At 38.1% G+C, this 26,318-nt stretch overlaps 1 protein-coding gene across 5 annotated transcripts in view; it reads right to left on the reverse strand.

The window, feature by feature from the left end:
- Ccdc148 (coiled-coil domain containing 148) overlaps positions 1-26,318 on the reverse strand; it is a 327,135-nt gene that overhangs the window by 145,757 nt on the left and 155,060 nt on the right. For all 5 annotated transcript variants that reach the window (XM_063259137.1, XM_063259134.1, XM_063259138.1 and 2 more), the window contains 2 exons: positions 3,905-4,043; positions 2,094-2,300 (listed from right to left, as the gene is read on the reverse strand). In XM_063259137.1, the coding sequence (XP_063115207.1) occupies positions 2,094-2,300; positions 3,905-4,043 (346 nt within the window). The remainder of the gene's footprint in view (positions 1-2,093; positions 2,301-3,904; positions 4,044-26,318) is intronic.

Consider the following 26,318-nt stretch of genomic DNA (forward strand, 5'->3'; position numbering starts at 1 on the left):
AAACATAAATTGTGTGTCATGTAAATGATGAGATACCACACAAGAATGAAAAGAATGATAACACACAACGAAACAATTAGGACCACAAAAAGCATAAAGGAATTATGCTGCATGATTTGATATGCATCAAGTTCCAGAAGACAAACCTCATCTGTGATGAAGTCAGAAGAGTGATTTCCAGTAAGAGTAGGGTTGTGATTTGTGTCTGGATGTCCCCTCAAAGCCTTATGCAGTCATAGGAGGAGGGCTTGTCAGAGGGAACCAAATCTAGAGTTTGATTCTTGGTCCAGTGCTGGAATTAAAGGTGTGAGTGCCACACTTGCCCTAGGGCAGGTAGCCTGCATGCAAGGGACAGAAAGAGACTTCTCTGTCTGTCTCTCCCCCCCCCCTTTCTCTCTCTCTGTCTTTTGCTTGCTTTTGCTGTTTTCCACTCCCATGAATTATCGTCCCTCTGCCATGTGCTACTCTGCCTTGGAGCCAGCCAATTATGGACTGAAACCTCTACAGACTGTGAGCTAAATAAACTTTTCCCCTTTCAACTTTGGATGTCACATATTTTGTTGCAGCAATGAGACAAGTAACTAAGACAGGTAGTATGTACTAAGAACAGTGATGAGGGAACTTTCTGAGCTAAAGAACACATTCTATGTCTTAATCTCCATGGTGTTTCCATGGGAGTGTATATAAGCAAAACTTTAATACCATACTTATGTAATTGCATACACGTTACTTCAGTGAAATACAACGCAACACAACACAATGCAGCAAAACACAACACGACCCGATATGAAACAAAGAATAACACTTGCACAATAGCTCAAGGGTTAATGTTAATATGTGCAAACAGAGTAAAAACTGACTAGGAGTACAAGAATTTATTATAACCCTATGTTTCCTATCAGTCTGCAGTAGAGGAGTAACATGCAAGTACCTCTGTGGCCTGTGATAAGACTGACTTCAATGCAGCTTCTATGCTTTGTAGGCCCTGAACTTATGAACTGTGAAAAGAAAAAAACTTTTAAAAGTCATACAGAGTAAGCAGTTTTCTTCTTGTGTTTTAAAACAGAGACATTTATTTTTACATGCTACTAACTGCTACATAATAATGTCTACCAGGTTGTTTTTCTTCTATCAAGAGAATAAAATTTCTTATTGTGCCATCATTCTCCTACCACATCATTTATTATTAAACAAAGACTTGTGCACTTTACTGTGCACTTTATGCTGTACCTCAATGCCAGTTGTTTTAATGACTGCTGTCAACACTCCTAGAGGAATATCAGGCTCCTAAGACTCGAGCACCTGTGACCAGTCTGGGGCCAGCATTCACTCCCAACACAGCCATTGTTCATGCTTCCACGCCACTGAGGCAACTCCACTGTATTTCCCTTCAAGCATCAGACACCAACACTCAGTTCTTTCAACTAAGGGTGAGCTGTGAGGCCCTCTGCCCAGATCTGTGAAGGAAGAAATTTCTACTACTTCTCTAGACCTGCTGAGGCTCATGCACAGCCCAGCAAGCTTGCTCCTACATATCTTCACATGAATCCTTTCCCTTTCCCATAACTTGACTTTTTCATATCCCCAATGTGAATGAGAAGTCCAAGAATCTCTTAAAATTATTTTTGTTACCACATACGTGTTTGACTCAGAATTAGACAGCTATGACACATTCTGCAATGGCACACAGCATCTAAGTCTGGTCTGCAACCTCTATGGTGAGTGTTGAACATTTCCATCAAAACCTCAGGGAAGTAACTAGTGTGAAGATAGTGTTACACAGTGTGCTAACTATTGCTATTCTCATTATTTTGTTATGAAAGCTTGTTTTATTTTTTTCAAAAATTTTTTAAAAACAAGTAAATTTCAATGCTAACATTCTATTGTAGTAACTTCAGGTTAAACTTTACAAAACTCTCAATTATGGACTATACTGGGTCTAAAGAATTATAATTTTATATGGTTCAAGCAAACAGTTTATTCAAGACACTCTTTGCAAAAAAGCCAAACCTTAGGTTGGATTTAAACAAAAGGAAAAGTAGGTTCTTAAGTGAATACTAGGCAAATAATGAAAGCCCCAAGAAACATCTTACCTTGGCTTTCAGAGCAGCACACAAATCCTGTTGCTTTTTCCTGTCCTTTGCCAACGTGCTTTCCATGTCATAAGTGGCAGAGGCCTCAAGGAGGGTCAACACCGCTTTCTGTATAAAGACTTTCCTATTCCTATTCCAATTTTCTAACAAAATTCTTCTCTGATCCCTAGCAAAGTGATATTGGTAACAATATTTCTCATGCTCTACCTGAAAAATAGGAGATGATGAAAACTTGTCAATATGAAAATGGGCCTATATTTTATGTCATTGCTGCAATAAAGTTAATTATAACTAATGATTTTGAAAGACTGAACATAAACTACTTTAGTAACAAATACAATAGTAAAGAATCAGGCACTAGCTTCAACTTTTAGAGCATATAGCTAACTGAGAACAAATCAATTAATGTCTGTAAGTCTTTTGTTTATTCAAGTAAAATAGATTCTGATTAAGTGGGCTCAAGAACAACTTTTACTTTATAAAAAAGAAGCAGAAAATGAGGTTCAATGAGTAGAAAAAATATGTTTCCCAATGAACAATGATTGTTAATTGCACCATATTTAAATCAGTTTTAAATATTACAACTAGTGTTTCAATTAGTCATGACAATAAAACTTAAAAATTGCTATAATTGAAATTTTCAGTTTAATCTTTAATTATAGTAACACTCAGATTCTTAATATTAAAGCAAGTATAGTAATAAAGCAGGTATAGCAACCCTAACCTGAACCCAAACCCTATATTTAACTCTAACCCTAAACCCTAACCCTAACCTTACCCCTAACCCTAGCCCTAAGTCTAAACCTTCTCACCCTAGCCCTTTCATTCTATGCTCTCAAAGAACGTGACACTTTCACATGAGTCCATTTCTTTGAGCAGAAACTCTCAACCATGAGAAGTATCAGCATCTTGAGGAATGAAGGGCAAGAATGAAGAGAGCCTGAGTGGTTTCAAAAATCTCACAGGGACTCTAAAAGCACCTCATGCAAAAGTATGTCTTCAGTTGACACTTGCTGATCTAACAATTCTTTTCTTTTTTTGTAACGGACTATATCTCTGAGTTTGGTGTATTATTTAATTCCTAAATGATATGAGAAAAGAAGCTAGCAAGCAGGCTAAGATATGCCTCATTTAATGTAATACGTTAGGTCTGATTGCTTAGGGATGTAATGAAACAGACTATGCTCTCACTTAAACCAAGTATCAGCTACCAAAATCTGTTCTGTACACTTCTTAACTTTGCTCAGTAAGGCCAAAAATATGCTTATCATCTATCAACATTAAGAAAACAAGCATGTACTATCTAAAAATGTATACTAATCAATCCAATGTAGAAAGTAAATATAAAACTCTATCATGTTAATAGTAGGAAAACAAAAGGTACAAAGTTCATGGTGATAGCTGGCCACAGAAGCAAATGAATTTATAAAGACAAGAAGAGAGCTCTAATTCAATAAACTGAGAATTTTTTAATTTCCAAAGTGAATTATTTATTCCACAACAGGTATCTATCATAGACCATAATCAAAATGAATACTTGTTGGGGTTATGGGAGAGAGAACAAAAAGTATGGGACAAGGTGGCCATAGTAGTTGCATGAACTCTGCCTCTGCTTCTCTGAAAATTAAAGACAACACTAGTGTTTCTCTCACCCACTGTTATGCATGCTAAAGGAGTTTCTACAGGATGACATAGAAATTTATATATTTATGATTGCTTAATTTCAAACAATTATAAAAGTACACAGTTGGTAATTATTGACAAATAAAACAATTCAACCTGCCAGTATGAGGGAAAGATTTAGCACTCACCAAATCATGCCTAGATTTGTGAGGAAAATATCTTTGTAACATGTCCAGATACAGAGTTCTTCTGCCACTGAGGTCTCCAGGATATTGATCCAAAACAGCCTGGTAAATCCAGTGATCTTCTTCATTTAGTTGAAAGTTTCTGATGGCAACAAAAATATCACAATGTATAGTTGAAGAATCATGGATTTTAAGGAAACTCAAAATTTTCCAGATATTTCCAAGTGATAGTAATTCCATAAATAAGTAATTTTTGAACACTAGGCAAATTTAATATCTATTACAGAAAAGTTTCTAAACTAATACAATGGTTCTTTCAATCATTTGTTTGGTATCTTCATGAGGGCCAGGTATAATACGAAGCAGCTCATGAAACACAATATTTTAAAAAAATATTTATTCTACCTTGCCTACCAGTATTTTAAAAATCATGACCAATGAATGCAGTAAACTAAACTAGAAAATAGATTATAATGCAAACAGATTTTAAAGGATATTTTTCCTTATTCAACAAAGTTACAACATCTAGGCTGGAGAGAAATGCAAATGTAGACAGATTATATTAAGGAAAATAAAGACAACCTGAAGGAGACACTTAAGGTTTGGCTTAAGACTAGTCTAAAAGTAACTTTTACTTTATCCTCTTAAGTCCTTGATTTGTGAGCATAATACTAAACACAGGTACACAGAGATAACCAATGGTGCTATGCTTTAGATCACTGAAGAAATCATTTGTAAACCTGACCCTTGCAAGTTGCTTTCCCTATCACATGTCCATGGTGCTCCAAAATGTTCTTTCTTATCAGAACATCATAGGCACTGACACACATATAAAGTAATAGTAAAATCCTATGCAAGTGAAAGGTTATATTATCAGCCTGAATTCTGAACTGAATTAATGCTTCTTTATAGTCTGAGATTATTTGCATATTATTATTCCCATTAATAAATTAGAGTAATCAAATACAGATGCAATCAGAAAAGATATTATTAGCCATAAATATTTCTTTGTCCCAAGATGAGGACTTGTCATTGTTCTTTTCTACTATAATAATGGTCTTACACTTTCAAGTTAATTGTACAACTCAAAAAAATTTTATGTCTATGCTTCTGAAAAGATACTTGAAAGTTTAAAACAATAAACATACTTTAAGTCAGAGACACTAATAAGAATTCCAGTCATAATGCAAGGTTACCTAGTTTCTGCAAAACACTTCATTTTTTATTAAGTGAAAAAAAAAAGAAAAATTCTTTTTCAAAGAAGAAAATCTATCTGCTCTATGATGGGGGAAAAAAATAAAGGATTGGAGGTATTCTACCAAGAAGAATACTCTACAGTTCTTCAATATGACATGCTAACCTAATGAAATGAAAGAATTTTAGATCAATTCAGGAGAACTTCTGAAAAGATAATGGAGTGGTGAGCAGCAGAGAAACAGCCTGTCTGAAATTTGGTGTCCAGACACTGAAATATAGCAATGTGAGGAAGAGAAGAAGGAGGGAAATTGATGCCCGGGACCCAGGAAAGATCTGAAGTAAGAATTGAAGCCCACAGAGAGAGTAAGCAAAAAGAGAAATTTCAATGAAGAAAAGAGGCAGGCAGCATCTTCTCCCTGAGCCTGGACTCAGTGGTTGGAGGAGGTAGCTCAAACCTGCAGATGCAAGTTGTCTGTGTCACCCTTGAGCTCTCCACAGAAAGATGAACCAGTGGAAGGGAGTATGGCCACAGGGGCCTACAGTGGCTGGTGAGTGGTGGGAGATTCAGATATCCTGCTGGAGAGAGCAATTGGCTGAGATTCATTTTGTAATGGGGCCAACGGAGCTAAGAACTCAGAACAACTGCTGGCTCCAACTAGTGGCCCCCAGCTGAGTTAAGATCCCCCCAGAAGCCACACCAACTGCTACAGGCCAAATGGGTCTGGTTTCAGCCTCATAGCCAGAAACCAGCTTAAACTTCAGGGAAATAAAGATGTAGGCTCCCTAGGATTAGTCACTACCCCACCATAAAGCCACTGCCAGCTTTCTGGGATTAATCAGCACACATCTAGACTTTGTCCACAATGCCCATAGTGACAGAGACATACCTAGAAGTGAAGCTTTTTTTCCCTCTCCCTCTCTCTCTCTCATTTTCTGTTTGTTTTATTTTCTTCATTACTTGTTCTTGTTTTTATATAAGTGTAAACATGGTTTCTAGCTTTTTTGTGGTGGTTGCTTTGTTCCATTCTTTTTCTTTTTTCTCTCTTTCCCTCCTGTATTCTGCACCCAAAATTTACATGATCTTCCTTTATCCTCCAGACTTGCTTCTAATCTCATTCCTTTTGTTTTTCTATTTTTCCCCAAAACCCTTTTAAATTTTCTCCCCTAAGGGTAAAATTGTCATATTGAGATTTGTTTATTATATGCAATTTTCTGGTTAGTTTTAAATTTTGTTGTATAACCACAAATACAGGTTATATGGTTAAAGGTGGCAAATTAATAGTTACCTCAATTTGTCATTTGCTAGGCTGTGTTTGATACTAATGTTATTACTGATTGTACCATATTAGTCAAGTTAAAATAATTGTTTTAACCAGTTGTTCTTCCTGGTATACCAAGAAAGAGATTGCCTAAGTATCATTAAAAAATTACTATAGGTTAGTGCCAAAGAACCATGGACCTGGCCAAACAGACAGCAACTTCTTATCACCAATAAATTTAAGAAGTATGATCTTGCAACAGACTCAAATCCCAAAAGCTAGCTACACTTAGAAGACATTGCTGAGAAGTAGTGATTTCCTAAGGGTCTAAATACTAGCAATAAAGCAGCTTATCATACGCAATTTATAAGCATCAACCTAGGAATTAAACTTTAAAAAATAGAATATGAGAAGACACTTAAGCAAGATGCAATCCCAAATGTCCTACTCAACAAAAGCAAATCCATGGGGCAGTGAGGTGGGACAATCCAAAAGCCACCCATCTGGCCTCTTTAAAGTAGTAACAGCAGAAGTAATAAGGCAAATGAATGAAGTAATAGAAATCAAATTGGAAATACTTTCTCAAATAGTCACAGAGATTGTGACAACAATGAAACACATGCTTGGTGACTCTAGAGAAGATACAGATAAAAAACAGAAGAGGTTAGGAAAATGTTGGAAACCATAGATGCCAACATAGGGAAGAAATGAAATTCATAAAACAGATATCAGGAATTAAAAACTATTAAAAGTATACACTGCAGGATGAGTCAATTTGAGAACAGAATATCTGATATAGAAGACAGAATCGCATATATCAATCATAAAATGAAAGATTTCTTAAAAATAGCCACAAGGGACCACAAGAAATCAATCCAGTAGTTCCTAGATGATGCAAAGAAGAATGCTGTTATGGGTTAACAACTGGTGGTCAACTTAACACCAGCTGAATTATATCAGCATGGTGCTGAGCATAGATGGCCAACCTGAGGAAAGCTGCCAGCCTAAATAGAAACATGGAGAAGAGCAAGGTGTTGTGGGGTCTCCTCAAGTTGCTGTTTTGAACCATTTGTTCTCCTAGAGGAACTCGTCATGAGTAGCTTCCCAAATATGTGTTCGGCCATTGTCATGGCAGGAGTTTGCGACCTTGTTGGTGAGAATGGCTGTAGTTCACTTTGGGGGAGCTCTAGTCCTCACATTGAGCATGACTTCCTGGCTCTGGAGGGGAAGATGTGTGCTATTTAATCTCCAAGAGAAACTTGTCACTCTGGCTTCCTGACACGAACTCAGCTTTTCTTATCATTGGAAGAGCTCAGGACCTCCTTGTCACTGAGGATGGCTGTGGAATTTTTAGGGCAGCCCTGTCTCTTATTTTGAACATGACTTCTCATCTCCAGTGTAAATACTTCAACCTACTGGCACAGCTCCATCAGCCTGCTGGCACAGATTTTCTGGCTTCCACCGCTGGCCTTTGGGCTTTCCCAGCAGATCTATAAACAGACTGGCATGAGTCTTTGTCATGGGTTCTAGACCTCCAGTTGGACTTGTGGGAGGCATTGTTACAAGCTCTAGGTCTTCAGCTGGACTCATTCAGGACATTGCTGTGGGATCCAGGCCCTTGGCTGAATATTCTGTGTCTTTAATGCTGTGAACAGATTTCCTGCACTTTCTTGTGTTTAGCTCCAGGTGACCATCATAAAATAATATTACAAATTCTATTTCTTGATTGTAATTTTTTTCTCACAATCCCTCACTACAAAAAAAATCATAAAATTTATTGGAATCAATGAAAAAGCAGGAGAAAATGAAAATGACATAAGCAACTTGTTCACAGATGTCATGGCAGAAACTTCCCTGGCCGAGTAAAAGAATGTGACATACAGATAAGTGAAGCATACAGAACTCCAATTACCCATGATCAAAAACATCTACAGCAAGGCATATAATAGTCAAGACTCCAAAAATTCAACACAAGAACATTAAAATATTAAAATTTTTTGTTTTCAAAAATAAACTAAATATAAAGGAAAACCCATCAGAATCACAGTTGACTTCTCAACACAAACCCTCAAGTCAAGAAGAGCTTGGGGTGAAGTATTTCAAGCCCTAAAAGAAAACAACCTCCCAAAACCCAGATTGATATACCCTGCAAAACTGTCTTTCAATATTGATGGAGAAATAAGATACTTCCTGAGAAAATTCACAAACACCAAACCAGCACTCCAAAATGTTTTGAAAGACATTCTAGAAAGAGATCATAAGGACTACCACTCCTTGAACCCCAAGGCAATGAACTCCAAGGAGCTCTTTGTTCCTTGGAAAGAGAATATAACTGGAAAGGCAAACAAGTAAACATGGGGGAAAAAGAGGAGCCAATAACAAGAAAATAACATGACAAGGATAAATCAATACATTTCAGTTATAATATCAATGTTAATAGTCTCAATTCCCTAATCAAAAGAAACAGACTAGCAGAATGGACCAAGAAGAAAGATTCAACATCTTGCTGCATACAAGGAACACATTTAATTCAAAAATAAATTCATAGACTGAAAGTCAGAGGGTGGAAAACAACATTTTATGTGACAATAATCTGGAAAAAATCAGGAGTAGCTATTCTATTTGCAGACAAAGTGAATTTCAAGCCAAGACTAATTAAGGAAGACAAAGAAGATCACTGTATCTTTGTAAAGGCAACAAACCAAGAGGAAGAGATAAGAGTTATAAATATTTATGCAAATATCAGTGTACCCAAAATAAAACAAATATTAAAGGACATTAAAAATCAAATAAGCACTAATACAATTGTATTGGAGGATCACAATACCTCCCTGTCACAAATAGATCAGCTAGACAAAAAATCAAAAATCAACTATTAGAAACTTTGAACAAATGGACTTAGTAGATGTCTACCAGAGTATCCCACTCCAAAACATCAGAATACACATTCTTCTCAGATGTACACTGGACATTCTCCAAAATAGACCACATACTAGCTCAAAGAACGCATTTCAGTAGATGCAAAGGAATTGAAATTATCTCATGCATATGATTAGACTGTAGTGGAATTAAGCTGGAAATCAGTGGCTAAAGAAACCACAAAAGCTTCATAAACACATGGAAATTAAACAATACCCTCTTGAACAACCAATGGATCACAAATAAAATTAAAGATGAAATTAGAGGACAAGAGATATAGTTCAGTGGCATGGTACCTGCCTGACAAAGGTGAGGTCCTGAGTTTGATTCCTGGGACCAAAAAAAGAAGAAGAAGAAGAAGAAAGAAAAGAAAGAGAGAAAGAAATTAGACAGTTTCTATACCTAAATTCTAGTACCAATACAACATACTGGAACTTAAGAGCACAACGAAAGCAGTACTACAAGGGAAAATTATAGGCATTGATACCCAATCAAGAAAGCAGAGCAAGCTCAAATAAAAAACATAATATTGAACCTCAAGCTTATAGAAAAAGAAAAGCAAGTCAAGTCCAAAGCTCATACAAAGGAGGAAGTTATAAAGATCAGAACAGAAAGTAATGTAATGGAGACTAAGATAAATTCATTCCTTGAATGCATCATGTATTTCAGTCCGTCTGTATTACTTATGCAAACACAGATAGTCAAAGACTTCTGCAAATAATTTCAAATAGAAAAATTAAACCAGGCAAAAGACCAGTTGAGTGTACTTAGCCCTTCAAACCACCTCAGGTTTTCATAGATATTATCTCAGGTTTTCTCTCTCAAAGACCTTATTAACATAAAAGCATTTTAAGAACAAAGATAGCTAGGTAAATTCTCCAATATCACCATATAAGCAACAACAATAACAAAAAGACTAAAACTACAGGCTATGCCTTCACTAATATTTTTATATTTTCTTTAGTCAAAGGGCATTAACACAGTTTAAATTTCCATATTTATTTGATAAAAAATACAGATGTGTATAGGATGGTGTGTCCTCTGGAAGGGAAAGTATCTGGATCTAGGTTAAACAAGCTTCCTGTTTTTTTTTTTAATTCCCATTCATCTACATAATGAGATTGGTGGCTTCATACTGCAGATTTATTTATTTATTTATTTAGTACCAGGAATCAAACTCAGGGCCTCGCGCTTGCCAGATTTCTTTTATTATTTCCAATTTCCATCATCAAGGTGGGAGTCTTGGCTGATAACTCATGGATGACCCTCCCTTCTGAAGAGAATTACCTTGGGCTCGTTGGGAACTGCCCCAGCCCAAAGATGACTCTTTATTCCTCTCTACTAAGCTAGTTTCAACCAATAGTTAATAGACATGGTATACAGAAGGTCAGCCCATTTGCTTTCACATGAGACCAACTACTGTAAGTGATACCAGTCTGCTTAGGGCAGACTGATTCCTGCTTAGGGCGCTGTCCCCTCCCCATGCTGCCTCCTCCCAAACCTTCTTCAGAGAGCATCTTCCAACAAATCCTTTGTTCTAGGAACCTTTGTCTCAGTTTTGTTTCTAAAGGACCTCACTTAAGATAATTGACAAGCAATCCTACCCATAATTTTCAAAAATAGTTTAAATCTTCTGGTAAATGGAGAAACACTTTTAAACTAATTGCTTTGATGATCTCTTCTGTTGAATGGTGGTATAAGATTGTGGCTGTCTTCAAAGAGAAAGTGCAAATAGCAAACATTTACAAAAATGCTTTCAAATAAAAGCACACATTAAGCAATGTACACTGCTATAAATAAATACAGCAGCAGGAGAATTCGTGACACGCTGCATTTTTATAGATTGCATAAATGTATTAATTAGGTAGCATTTTAGTGGCATCATTAAAAATCACTTAAACATACAAAATGATTATAAAACTTTAAAACCAGATATTTCAAACCAAGTATGCCATGAACAGTGATGACATCCACTTTGACCTTATTGATTTGAAAATCCTCAGATGATGAAAGGTTTTTCCTAGTTACCACAATTACACAAATTGTAAGACATTTTTCTAGCACATGTAGAATAACAATGAAAAACATGCTGAGAAGAAATTACATATAAATACTCACAATATTATTATTTTTAGCATATTTATAGCAGTTTCCAGAGTTGCAGGCTTAAATCTTGAGGCAAATATTCACATAGGCAATAATTATAGCACAATCATACGTTTCCACTAGAGTGCTGCTTGTGAAGGAAGGAGAAAACACCCACCATTGCACATCTACCCTGTATGCATCCTGAGTCTCTGCATAGGAACAGCTAAACATAATAGCCTCTTCACAATAACTCGGCAGCCCTTTCCTAGAAACATGGCCTTCAGGCTTTAAAATAAAATTATATTTAGTATATCTGCAATTTTAAATTTAAGTCTGGACATTTATCTTTCCTATTCTAACTTCCATATTTTCTTTGTACGGAATATATATTTATGACCAAGATTACCTTTCCCTTTTTGAAGTTCTTATTTAATTTAACTGCTTTGCTAGGGATTATCATAACAAACTACTACATTACACACACATAATGATATATATTCTGATTATTTATCTGTTTTCTGACTTTGAAAAATGACTACAATTTCAAAGATATTTTGAAAGAAAACTTTATTTTTTATTTTATTTTAAAGAGATTAAAACCAAACAGAATAAAGCCAATCAAAACAAAACAATGAGAGCAATACAGGACTTCAAAACAATGGCTACCATAATGCCTAGTGTTATCTTCAGAACAGCTGTCTGGGGCCAAGGATATAGCTCAGTGACACTTGAGTTTGATCCCTGGTTACCCCCCCCCCACTCCAAAAAAATGCCTGTCCATACCATAAGACATAACAAAATAAAACAAAACAGAATAAAACCAATCCAAACAAAACAATGAAAGTAATACAGCACTTCAAAACAAGATAATACAAAATCAACAATGGCTACCACAATATATCTTGTTATCTGCAAAATATCTGCCCATACCATCAGGCATAATAAAATCTAACAAATCAAAACAGAATAAAACCAAGCCAAGGAAAACAATGAAAATGATATAGGACTTCAAAATAAGGTAATAGGAAATTAAAAATGGCTGCCATGTTCTCTTTTTAGACATTTCCTCCCCTTTCACCTTCACAATATCTATTGTACATTTTGGATCTCACTACTTTCTTCCAATTTTTATACAAGGGAGACAACACGAGGTTCACCAATGTGACTCCAAAACCATTTTACCCATGAGCCTGATCTCAAGTTGCATCCATTGATGCAAGCTACCCTTGCTTTTTCTGGATCCCTATCTCATGGAATATTGTCTTGTCTCCTCCAACCTTCAGTTTTGAAAGAAAACTTTAAACATCCTAAATATTTGCAATGAAAAATACCTTCAGATAAAAAATATTTGACAGTTGTCTGCAATTTTTTTTTCTAACTTGAAGTGCTTGGTAATTTTATCTTTATCATAGCACACCAAGATTTTTCAGTTTGCAAGTTTATTGAGCACTTTAGACAGCGCAGAGGGATGAAACATTTACCACCCAATCCTCTCAGCCTTCATGGCTTCCTAACACTGAAGTGCAGAGATACAATTTCATTATGATTTTCCAGGACAAGAGACAAAATAGATAATTCAAAAACAAGGACAACTGAGTTGTGAAAATTCAACATGATCCAGCTGATTGTCTCTGTAATTCTGTCTGTTTGAAACATTACAAAAAGCCTGAATTGACTCACATTTAGCTTAGCTACTAGTTTTCTTCACAGCCACTTTTAAACTACTTGCTTTGCATACAGTTCCACAACATGGAAGTACATTTGGTGATGACAATAGGGCAAGGATCATAAATAAGATGCAGGTACTTCAAGCCTAGGAAATTAAACCCTGTGTTTATAAGCTTGCTGAGAGCTGTTTTATATTTTCTCTGCATACAAGGGAGCTTTCCACCCATAGTTGTAATTTGTGCCTTCTGAAGCTAGCTGATGTGGCTACCAGCATCTGAGGACAGCCTAAGACTGGCAGATGACAGTAGAAAAATCTAGCCTAAAGAAACACTCTAATCTCTTAAAGTGTAGTGTCAGGGGACACCTATGCTCCCCCACTAAGCATCTAGACTGCAGAGAGATCCAAGGCATTAACATAGTCAAAGGATAATTCTGTTGTACTCCTTTTCGTTGTCTGTATCACGTCTGATCCCGTGCTGAACGCATCTCTATTTCACTTTCTAATGTTGTCTTTCTAAATCCGACTCATCCAAACACTCAGTCTAATCAGACCAGTTTCTGAAATTGTTTCCTCACCCACAAACTACCCACTCTCACTATCTAAACATGATTCTGGTGGATAGGTGCATCTTTGGTTCCAGGTCATATCTGACCAACAGAATCTGCTCTTCAGATTTCTTTGGGTAGGTACATTCTCTCTGTGGGAAATCCATTCCTGTGTAGTGGCTCTCACTTCTATGATCCCTGGATTCCACCCAGCCTGGCTACTCAGCCATAAGAAGACAACCAAAGTAGATTCTCAGAATTATGATCAAATTTTTTTGAACTGAAGTATAGTTTCCTGCAAAGTGACCGATACTATAAAACCAGAATTTATATTAAGATCTATATGGTTTGTTATGGTTTGGGTCTTAAATGATTCTCCCCCCACCAAAAAAAATTCATGTGTTGAAAGCTTGTTTCTCAGCTGGTGGACATGGTGGGAACACTACAAGATAGGGTCTATAACAGAGAAACAGATTAGTGAGAGCCTGTCTTTGAAGGCAGTATTTTTTCCCTGGTCCTGGTTTTTGTTCTCCCCTCTCCCCTCATCTTCCCTTCTTTTCTCTCCTTTCTCTCCTCTCCCCCAACTCTCTGCTTTACAACAGTCAGAGAAATAATGAAACAAATTGACCATGACTTAAATTCTCTGATGAAAATGTTGGACAAAATAAACTTTTCCTCTGTTAAACTGACTTTCTCAAATACTTTGTCAAAGTGATAAAATTCTAACTAACATGATTATTCTTCTGAGATATGAAAATATGGCAGGGTTTTAAAAGAGACTGCTCCAAAATTTCTCCTAAGAAAGATTAGAATGGTCAGAAGCAGAGGCTAATTTATTTATTTGGTAGCTGTGGCTTTCATAGAGGCAGCACACTTGAGGATTTTTTTTAAAGAGTAGTTTAGTTAGAGAACTTAATAATTTACTGAGAATATATAGTTCTTAAAGGGGAGGAAATGAAGGCAAACCTTCTATTTTTTGCCCCCTACATATATTTGAAAAGACAGTATAATTTCTAGTGGAAATTTTGAAACAATATGATCAAAATAAAATAATATGTTAAAAGTGAAACATGTACTTCTATCACTCCATTTATGAGGATTTAAATTATTATAATTTTAAGAATTGTAAAGAAAAGGAAATAGTAGAGACATTGCCCCTAGACTTGTTCCTATCTACCAGAATGCTGACCCTCCTCCTCCACCCATCCCCAGGCAAAGTCATCTCTGTAACCTTCCCTAGGAATGAATTTTGGCTGATCCTAAGGCACTCCAAATATCATTCACAAGCTCCTGTTCCTCTAGCCAGTGTTTTCTAAGTACATGAACAAAAAATCCCATCTGGCCAATAAAATGTGAGGGAAAATTCTTCTAGGGCAAAGTTTCCTAATTCTTAAAAAGTGTCACAAAAGAGGAAAAGTTTCTCTTTGCTCCTGTATGCTGTACTGTGGGACTACTGTGATCATGTAGCAGAAAATCATCTAATGGGGGAGTCAAGACATGGGAATGCTGATAAACAGACTTCACTGTACTTGGGCTTCTCTACCTCTGAATTTCTTGTTAAACAAGAAGTTGTTTTATAATATGTTACTTTAAGTTGAATTATGTTTTTATAGATAAAATACCCTAATTGACAAAAATTAGAGAAAGAAAAAATGATATTTTAAAATGTAGTATCTTATTGCTGTGAAAGAAAAGTACTAAAGAGTGATGTAGAGCTGAAAGAGGTGCATATCCAATGTGACCAGAGACCAGCATGTAAAGCAATCCATACGCCTTAGCTAATGGGAGGTAATGATTTTCAACAAGGGTCATTTTTAAAACAAAAACATCTCAAATTCAAATGAATACATGGTGGTAACAGTTTTCTCTACAGAGACATAGTGTACTTTAGTCTGTTTTTTAATTTTATTTTGAAGAGAATAAAACCAAATGAAATAAAACAGGATAGAATCAACCAAAACAAAACAATGAACATGGTACATGACTTCTGTTATGATGTTCAGTTGCTCTCCACCCCAAGCCTCATGCAATCATGGACAAGGTCAAATCTAGCATTTGTGATTGGTTCATTATCTAGGGCTCAGATTGGCGGTATGAGTGCTACATCTGCCCATAGAGTGTAAGGGCAGAAAGAAGGTGTGTCTTTCTCTCTTACACATTTTGCACTTTGCTGTTTGCAGTGGCCATGAACAGCTGGCCCTCAGCCATGCCATCCTGACTTGCAGCCAGCTGAGTATGGACTGACACCCTCCAAAACTTTAAGAAATAAACCTTCCCTTCTCTAATTTTGGGCATCAGATATTCTGTTTCAGCAACAAGAGAAAAGTAACCAAGACAGAATTTGGTACCAGAGGGGTGGGTCTATTGCTGTAACTGTACCTGACTATGTGGTTCAAGAGCCTTTGGGAGTGGCTTGTGGGAAGAGTTTGGAAAGGTTTGGAGATGTTGCCTGAATACATAGAGCTGGAACAGCAGAGGCTGTTTTGTAGGGGACATTCCAGTCAAAGTTCAGGATATCAGAAGGCTGATAGAAAGCCTACCAGTAAATATCAAGCCTGGGTGGTTTCTGCTAGGAACAAGGACTGAATTGGTTGTTGAACTCCACATGATGTATGTTGTGGCTTGGCAGAAAGTTTGTCTGCATTTTTCTAGTGTTCAGAGACTTTTCCTGAGACTGAGATTAAGGGCAATGGATTAATTAATCTGGCCAGAAGAAATTTCAAGGCAGTCAAATGTTGCAGCAGTGGCATGGCTATTGGGGGGGGAGGCTTTTAACCAGATTTATATTGTGAATTAAGAGCAAAGATGATTTAAAACGTTGTGAGTTTGGCTAGGAAGCTGTGGATTGTAAAGACAGAGAGCTGAGACCTCAGTTGCTGAAAAGGAACAGAGAAATAAAAAAGATGACCCTGGGAAGCAACAGATCTCCATTTGCAGCCTCAAAACTACAAAAGTGAAAGACTTTTCTCAGATGAGAAAGTCACAGAACACCAGGTTCAGAGTAGAGACAGAGACCACAGGAGGTTCCAAAATGGCAGCAGCTGAATCAGATTCCAGAATGGCAGTGACAGAGAGTTTGTTCCTTACAATCAGGTTCAGAGAGCTCAGTGATCCAAGCACTCAACCCCTATAGCCAAGAGAGAGGAAAGCCCGGCTACCGCTCCAGCTGACAGCAGACCTCCACAGCATCCACATGGTGCTGATTTTAGGCAAATGGATAATGCATGAGTTCTGAGGTTAAGGCAGCTTCTTCCCCAATTTCAGAGGGCCTAGGGACCAGGGAGAGTGCCCCTGAGAGGCAATGTGTGAAGCTATGAGTGAGAAGAAGCCAAAGATGCAGTAGGGACCCCAGAAGTTTGGAAAACCCAGGAACATGGATCATCCAAGGAAAGCTGCAAAGTTTGAGCAGAGGAGGTTTAGAGAGAAGCTGTGGGAACTGACACCCCTGGAAGTGCCATGGTGGTGGAGTCACTCAAGCTGTTTGGAGCTTGCAACCAGATTGCTTCAGATGCTGAGAATGGAACTCCAGTACTTAATGTTTGCTCTGCTGGATTTTGGACTTGCTTTGGTTCCAACACTTTGCATTCCCCTATTTGTAACTTTTGGAATGGTAATATTTGTCTTGTGCCATTGTATGTTGGAAGTGTTTAACTTTGTTTTCATTTGTACAGGGGATTGAAGCTAAGAGTTTGCTTTAGATCTCAGAGGAGACTTGGGACTTGGACTTTTCAGCAATGCTGAAACTGTTAGGACTTTGGCAACCCTTGAAGATGGACTGTCTTTTGTATAAAACATGTGCATGAGTCTTTGGGGGCCAGGGTTAGAATGTTATGGTTTATGTTCAGATGCTTACCTGCTCAAGCCTCATGCAATCACTGACATGACCAAATCTAGCATTTGTGATTGGCTCATTGTCTAACACTCAGATTGGTGGTATGAGTGCTACATCCAGGGGTGGAGCCAACATACAGTGTAAGGGCAAGAAGATGTGTCTTCTCTCTCTTGCCTGGTTCATGCTTTGCTGTTTGTGGCAGCTATGAATGGCTGGCTCTCACCTATGCCACCCTGTCTTGCAGCCAGCTGAGTATGGACTGAAACTCTCAAGAACTATAAGAAAAAAACCTTCCCTTCCTTAAACCTTCCCTTCCTTAATTTTGGGCATCAGGTATTCTGTCTCAGCAACAAGAGAAAAGTAACTAAGACAACTCAAAAAAAAGATAAATGGAAATCAATAGTGGCTACCATAAGGCATCTTGTTATCTTCAAAATAACTGCTCATATCATCAGGCATCATAAAATAAAACAAAGCAAAATAGAGTAAAATCAATCAAAACAAAACAAAACAATACAGGACCTCAAAACAAGATAATAGGAAATCTAAAATGGCTAACATATTTTTTGTCTTTGAAATAGCTGTCCATGCCATCTAATATAATCAAATCAGAATAAAACCAACCTAAACAGAATAATGAAAAAATATGGGATTCAAATCACAGTAATAGATTAATAATAGCCACTGCCTTCCTTTTTTAGACACTTTTTCCATTTCACTTTTACAATATCTATTGTGCATTTTGGATTCTACTGATTTCCTTTAGTTTTTTATACTAGGGAGACAACACAATATTCACCCATGTGACTCATTTCATTCATGAACATCATCTCGAGTTGTATCCATTTACCTTCAAGAGCCTCAAAGTTCTCTTTTTTATAGCTGAGTAGTTTTCCATTGTAAAAAATGCCATATCTTTCTTGTCCACTCTGGAGCTGATGGGCAAGCTACCCCCACTTCTTTCTGATTCCCTCATTGTTTCTGATTCCCAGCATTGTTTTCTCTCCTTTGACTTTCAGTCTATGAACCCCCTTTCAAGTTAAATGTGTATAAAGCATATTGGTGGACCATCTCCTGATCCACTCTGCCTGTGTTTCTTTTTATTGGTGAATTGAGGCTACGTACATTAATGGTTATGGCCAACATGCACTGCCTCATCTCTGCCATGCTATTTTCCTGCCATTGGTTGCCTATTTTCCTCTCCATTCAAGTGCCTGCCCCACTCAATAATCCCTCTCTGCTGCTGCTCCTGGAACTATAATCTTTATAAATCTCTCTATAGAATGTCCTTCGGTATTCTTAGAGTTGGTTTATGGTCATGAATTCCTTCAGGTGTTATTTGTCATGGAAGTATCTTGTTTCTCCATTAATTTTGAAAGATAGTTTTGCAGGGTACATCAATCTGGGTTGGAAGTTGTTTTCATTCAGGACTTGAAATACTTCACTCCACGCTTTTCTTAACTTGATGGTTTGTGTTGAGAAGTCTATCATGATTCTGATGGGTTTTCCTTTACAAGTAATCTGTTTCTCTTCTCCAATAGCTTTTTTTTTTAATTTTTTATTTAAAGAAAAGGAAACAAAAGAATACATGGAGATTTTAAAAAAGGGTAGAAATGATACAAACTTACAGAAAAACAAACGGTAAGAAATTGCTGGTTGATAAGTTACACATTGTCATCTTAGAAGTAGCTGTTCATGTTATGGAATTAAAGCATTTAGAATGACATTCATAAAGTGACACTACAAACCCTTCTGCTCTATGATCGAACAAGAGCTCAGTAACATGGTTATCAGTCCTACACATTTGTTTTACTTCTCAAAGAGGGTAAGATTAAACATATCAAAACAGAATATAGCAGTTAAAAAACCAATTTAAAGAAATGTAGATTTCATAGGAAGCCCACTGGAGATCTTGATTGTCTAACTGTCTCTAGTTTTTTACAAATAGTTGTCTCCATCTTCATCCACCTTATATACTTAGTGTATATTATAGAACTAATCAAATCATTGAAGACTTTTTAGGTCCTCAAGTACCAAATTAGGGAAGACAATAGTAACTACCAACTCATCTCTCTTACTCTTTGTGATAGCTGTCCCCATCTCTACATATGCTGAAATTGAACTCAAAAAACCAGTCCAATGTCATTCTAATCAGCAAACATTAGTATTGCTAGAATTTCTATCATAATGCTACTAAATTAGCCTTGGGTTTCTTAGTGTCTCTTCCTCAGAGTATCTGTTCATTACATCTTACATTATATAATCTGTTCCCATAAATAATTAAAAAGAAAAAAAAGAACCCATGTGTGAATTTCTACATATATATCTATCCTCTCTGTGTTATAGGGAATACCAAGTCATAGCAAGACAGCAAAACAATTTCCTAGAAAAACATGCAAAGGATAAAACATTTAAGACCACAATATAGATGATCTTCCATAGTTACTATGTTTCCTCTTGTTATTTTCAATAGATTTGACCACCACACTGGCTTATTATAGTTAAATATAGTATCACCTATTTTTATAAAAACTTAACTTTGGCAGCATAATAGGGTTTGGAAGCTGTTACTAATTAATACCAGTATGGATATTCTTTACAACTTGTCATCCTCAGAGTAGTTGCCTCTACTTTTAGGGTTGATACTGACAAGCATACCAATTTCAAATAAAATCAGCCATGGCCAACCCATAGTCTTACGATTCAGATTCAATTAAGATCAGTCATAGTAAGACAATGTAAGTTTTATAGGATTTCAGTTTAAGTTAATAGGAAAGTAAGGATAGTTACCATGGTATAGCCTGCTATTTTTGGGTCAAGATGTCTGTGTCCTCAAATCTGACATGAGCGGACAGACCAGAACAAATTAAATTCAATCTAAATATGGCACTAGGGCTACTGTGTCTTTTAAATCATTATACACCATTAGCAATGACCTCTGCTTTTTTTTTTTAAATATAGTTTCAGAGCTGTCTATACTAAAGACTAGCTTACCGTCCCTGCCTCATGTCTGCTACTCCACTTTTCTGCTATAATTTGTCCACCTTATTCCCTCATTCCATTGTCTGCCCGGTTCACTGAGGCCTCTCTGCCACTGTTGCTGGAATCCTGGTATCTCTTCCTCTCTTTCTCTATAATGTCCTTCAGCGCTCTCTGTAGGGTTGGATTGGTGGCCACGAACTCCCACAGTTCCTCCTTGTCTTGAAAGTATCTTATTTCTTCATTAATTTTTAGAGAGAGTTTTGATGGATATATGAACTTTGGTTGCATATTTTTTTCTTTCAGGACTTGGAATATTTCTCCCCACTCCCTTCTTGACTTAAGAGTTTGTGTTGATAAGTCTGCTGTTATTTTGATAGATTTCCCGTTATAGGTAACCTGCATCTTTTCTCTGGCTGCTTTTAATATTCTGTTTTTTTGGTGGATTTCTGGGATCTCGATTATTATATGTCTAGGCGTAGATCTGTTTTGGTTGTAGGTAGCTGGTGTTCTGTATGCTTCTTTTATCTGGATATCATTTCTTTTTGCTATATATGGGAAATTTTGCTTTAATATCTCTGTGAATATTTTTTGTATTTCATTTTTGGATGTTCCTGCTTCCTCACTCACATTCTTTATTCTTAGGTTATGTATCTTTTTGTCATCTTCCAGTTTTAGAATTGCTTCTTTCTGGTTCCTTGTTATTTTTAAGAGGCTTTTTCTTTCACGTTCATATGTCCTAAATCTCTCTTCAAGTTTCAGAAGGCTGTCTTTAGTTTCTGTCAAGGCATTTTGCCAATGTTCAATGGAGTTTTTAGTTTCCTGATATTCTTTTTGGATCTGTTTCATGTATTCTAGGTTACGCTTAAATTCTTCTTCAGATGCTTCTCTTTCTTTTCTGATTTCCTCAGTTCTTCCATCTGTGTTCTCTTGGGCGGGGCTTGTCATTTCTTTAATTAATCTCTTTATATCGTGCCTCACTTGGATCAGGAGTACAGCTTTAAATTCCTCTATGAGATCATGTAGGTACTTTTTAATTTCGGCTGATGCTGTGTCGAGTAGTGGATGGTTACTGTGCTTGTTCTCTTCAGTGTTTAGTTCTCCTGGGCTTATTTTCTCCTGTTGGGCAGCTGGAGATTTTTTTTTATTTTTATCTCTTGTCATGTTTCTGGTTTCTTTCAGACTGTCCTGGAGTTCTCTGGCCCTCTCCGAATTGCTTAGGGCCTTTCAGAAGCGTGCTGGCTTGAGTTTTTGCTGTCCTCCCCAATTTACTGTTATCTGGGGTAGACTGGGATGCAGGGGTGGTACAGGCTAGTCTCTAGCCTCTGTGCCAGTTAGTTCCTAAATTAGGCTGTACTTTCTGGTTGTCACTGAGTTGTGACTATTTTGTTATCCGCTCATTGGGCCCCAAGCAGAGGCTTGGGTTAGCCCCAGTATCTCCTGCCAGTTCTCTTTGTACCAGAAGCAGCTGACTAATGTCACTATGGCACAGGGTCCTGCCCAAATCTCAGCTGTTCTCTTCCAGACCTCTCTGTGTCAGGAGCACCAGCACAGCAGAACTGCCCAGACTCAAGATGTCTCCCACCAGTTCTCTGGATGAGGCTGAAGCCAACACGTACTCAGGCTCTGCCCAATTCCAAGATGCCTTCCACTAGCCCTCCCTACAGGGGGCTCAGTGACGCCACTGAGCTGTAGGTTCTGCCCAACTGTAAAATGGCTGCCACCAGACTCTGTGTTATTGATGTCCCCGTGGTGGCGGGCACTGTCCAGTTCCAAGATGTTCTCTGGCCAACCCTGGCAGTCGCAGGGTCTCCAGTACTCACCAGGGTCCACGCCGCCCACCTTTCCCACGTTCCCGGCAGAGCGCGGATCGGTCAGAGATCCGCGCAGCGTGCACTCCCGGTACAGCACAGAACGGTCAGAAATCCGCGCAGCGCCTGGTACAGTGCAGAGTGGTCAGGAATCCGCGCTGCGTGCACTCCCGGCTCAGTGTGGAACCGTCGGAAACCCGCGCGGTGTGCACTCGCGGCACGGTGCGGAGCAGTCAGAAATCCGTGCTGCGTGCACTCCCTGTACGGCGTGGAGGGGTCAGAAATCCGCGCTGCGTGCAGCCCCGGCTCAGTGCGGAACTGTCGGAAACCCGCGCGGCGTGCACTCGCGGCGCGGAGCAGTCAGAAATCCGCGCTGCGTGCACTCCTGGTACGGTGTGGAAGGGTCAGAAACCCGCGCGGCGTGCCCTCCCAGCACAGTACGGAGCAGCGTTTGGCTTTGGAGCTCGAGAGTCTTTCACAATCTCCTCTGGTGTAGCTGGGCAGTCAAAAGCCAACACAGCTTTTCCTGTTGCGTCCATGGGTTAAACTGTTGATTTAAAGGCGCGGGATTTGCATCTTCCCATTTTCAGCCTTCACAGTCTCAGCACGACTTTAAATCCTCCAGCTGCACTGTCTTAGTTAATAAGAATCGTTATCCATTTGTCTGGCCCTCTCCATGTTGTGATATTCTAGCTTTTAATATGATTTCTCCGGAGAGACTCTCCGCCCGATCCTCTAGTTAGCCGCCATTTTCTCCAACTTCTCCAATAGCTTTTAATATTCTGTTCTTGTGTTGAATTTCTGGGATCTTGATTACTATATGTCTGGGTGTAGATTTATTTTGGATATGGCTATCTGGAGTTCTATATGCCTCACTTCCCATTCTTGGGAAGTTTTCTGATATTACTTCTATAAATAGCCTTATAATGTTATTTGTATTGACTCCTGCTTTTTTACTCACACCTATTATGCTTAAGCTATTTTTCTTTGTGTCATCTTGCATCCATTGCATTGTTACTTCTTGGCTCCTTTTATTTTTAAGAGATCGTCCCTTCCATGATCGCAAGCTGAAAACCTGTCTTCAAGGTATGAAAGTCTATCTTCAGTTTCTTTCAAGTGGTTTTGCCAGGTTTTATTGAAGTTTTTTAATTTCCTGGATATCTCTTTGAATCTGTTTCATGTATTCTAAATCTTTTTATATTGTTCATTCAGTGTTTCCCTCATTTTCCTATGCTTCTCCATTTTTTTAAATCTATGCCATCTTTACAGGTGCTTAACAATTCTTTTATTATGTTTTTCATTTCTTCTTTTACCTGAAATAAAATTTCCGTTCTAATTTCTTTTATAGCCTCATGAAGTTGTTTCTTTAATTCTCTTGCCATTGCTTCAGAAATTTCAAGTGTGCAACTCCTGATCTCTTCTGCGTTTATATCTCCTGGACTTGCTCTGCTTGGGTGGGAGGCTAGAAACTGCTTCTTATTTCTTCATCTTGACATATTCCTGGGTTCTTCCAGAAAAGTGTGTACTAGGGTCCCAGGCACTTCCTGCACTGGCTACAATTTCTTTGGTGAAAGACAGTTTGCTTCTTCTAGCCAGTGCTGGCTACGGGTATCTGATGGTTGCCATTGGTGGAAGGCTCTCTGCTTCTTTTCCTAGCCTGTGCTGGCTCCCTAATGTCTGGTGGAGTGTGCATGGGATCAGTGCTGGCTGCTGCCTCCTAGCTGGTTACTGGTAGGGATCTTCCACCATTGCTTCCAGAGTGCATGTGGGGCAGTGCTGGCTGCTTCCAAGTTGGCTGCCAGCGATGGCTGCTGGAATGTGCTCGGGGATGGGGCTCAGTCTGAGCAATTTCCACTGGTCCGCACTCAGCTAGGAGCTGCTGGAGGAAGTCAGCAGCAGTTCTGGTTCTGGGATTATCCGGCCCAACTCCAAAATGGCTCCCAGCCAAACACTGTCTCCCACTGAGTCCTTTGCACTTATCACCAGCCAGTACAGTCCTCCGCATCCACTGCTGCCCTCCATTTCCATATCTCTTTGCAGAGGCCTCCAGGGTTGCCAGCCGCCACCATCACCTTGAGCCCCTGTCACACAGTGAGTCTGGCTCTGTGTGAAGGCGCCACCAGCTACTTGCCTTCTTCATTTAAGTTTTTCTTTTTACTCTTCCTGTGGGCTTCAATTCTCACTTTAGGTATAGGGGACCCACTTCTTTCCTTCTGGTCATCCCCACGATGCTATATTCCAGCATCTGGATTGTATCTCTCAGAGACTGTTTACTCACTGCTTACTGTTCCACCACCCACTTTAATTTTTTAGAGACTCTTAAATCTACCTCCATGTCACCACTTTATTCATCACCTTTTGGGAGCACAAATATTTTTAAATGCAATAAAATTTAAGTACAGTTCCTTGATATAGATATTCTGACTCTGTTGTCCAGGCCCACAGCATGAATAATAAAATTTGCTTATTTCTTTGGGATGATATGTGGAAATGTTTAATTAACAACCATCACAGGGCTTCTAATATTCTAATTGTCATATAAAAATGTTGTAACATCACTTCAAACAAGCAACCAGTATAAGAAATTATATGAATGAATTGGAAAAGTGATGGTTCTTTTAGCCAAGTTTATTTTTCAGACATTAACAATGTTCAACTTTATGTTCTTTTACAAGCACAAATATGGCAAATAAACATAAACTTGAGAATGTAGTAATTACAATTTCTTACATTATTGGTTCTCCATGGTGTCAGTTCTAATGATTACAGTTTCTTCAAAGGATTAGATTTTACCACTGTCAGACTTCAAGGTATAAGCAGCAGGGAAAAACTATTACGAACAATTGGTTTTGGTATATAAAATATGCTGTAACTCCTCTTGTGTTTGATGATTTTGTCCAGAGGGATTTTATTCTTGTCTTTGCTTATAGATACACATATTTTATTTTACTGACAAATTCAAGGTATTATCCAGATTTAAAAGTAATAAATGCCCATTGTCCTGGACACAAATCTGTCAAACTGTGGTTTCAATTTCCTCTGATCAATTTTCTCAAGATTAATTTGATTTTACCTCCATTGACTAATACACTTTTTATAAATGGCTTTCACCCTGCTGTCTATAAAACTAAAATCTTTCAGTCTCTTGACATATTGAAAATGTAGCTTTACTCACTGTTACCCTGTGTAGTCTCTAGAAAAATAACTGAATCAAAAATTCAGGAGTCATATCCACCCTCTCCCCCAGAGAGCGACCAGGAGGCCTTGCCCATGCATTCTTGGACTTATAAAGTGACTGGAAAGCCCTCCTGATACCCTTGACTCCCAGAATCCCCCTAAAGTAATTTTTGAAGCCCTAAGACACTGGCATGTACCCTTTATGGGCTATTTGGGAATAATCTGGCTTTTATGAATGGCTCAGACACTGACAGGAGCTTGTCGTGTTCCATGCTGTGTCACCACCACCTAGGTTCACTGGAGTGACCCCATACGCTCAAGACATGCAGAATCTGATGGTTACCCCATGACGATAGCTGGATACATTTCTCTCAGAAAGCCCAACTACCTAAGAAAGCCGCAGCCCAGTGAGTGACACAGTCTCACAAACACTGCAGCCAAAGACACTGAGACACCAGCAGATATTGCTAACACTGATTAAAACTGAAAAAGCTACATGGACATTACACTAAAGCAGACACTTACCAAAGCCTATATGGCCTATCAAAGCAACTCCCAAGAATACATTACTAGGAGAAATACTTACTACAAAAGCCATCTTATGCAACTGGTAAAAGTAGCTGATCTGCCAGATGTAAAAATATGAGTATAGGAATTTGAAAAGTATGAAAAAAACAAGATAATAAATGTCCCCAAAGGAACATACTAACTCCATAAAAGTAATACCCAGAGAAAAGGATATCAATGGATTGCCTGAAAAGAATTCAAAATAATTTCATGGAAATTTGATGAGCTTGAAGACAGATCCTTTGAAATAACCTGGTCAGATTTAGAAAAAAAGAAAAGAATCATAAAGAATGACGAGCTTTTCAGACATATAAGACACCACTAAGTGAGCAATCTCTGCATTACAGGAGTTCCAGAAGGAAAAGGGAAAGGAA

This window comes from Cavia porcellus, unplaced genomic scaffold, assembly GCF_034190915.1.
Source record: "Cavia porcellus strain 051 isolate PalLab524CR breed Dunkin Hartley unplaced genomic scaffold, mCavPor4.1 scaffold_12, whole genome shotgun sequence".
In the NCBI taxonomy this organism is placed as follows: Eukaryota; Metazoa; Chordata; class Mammalia; order Rodentia; family Caviidae; genus Cavia; species Cavia porcellus.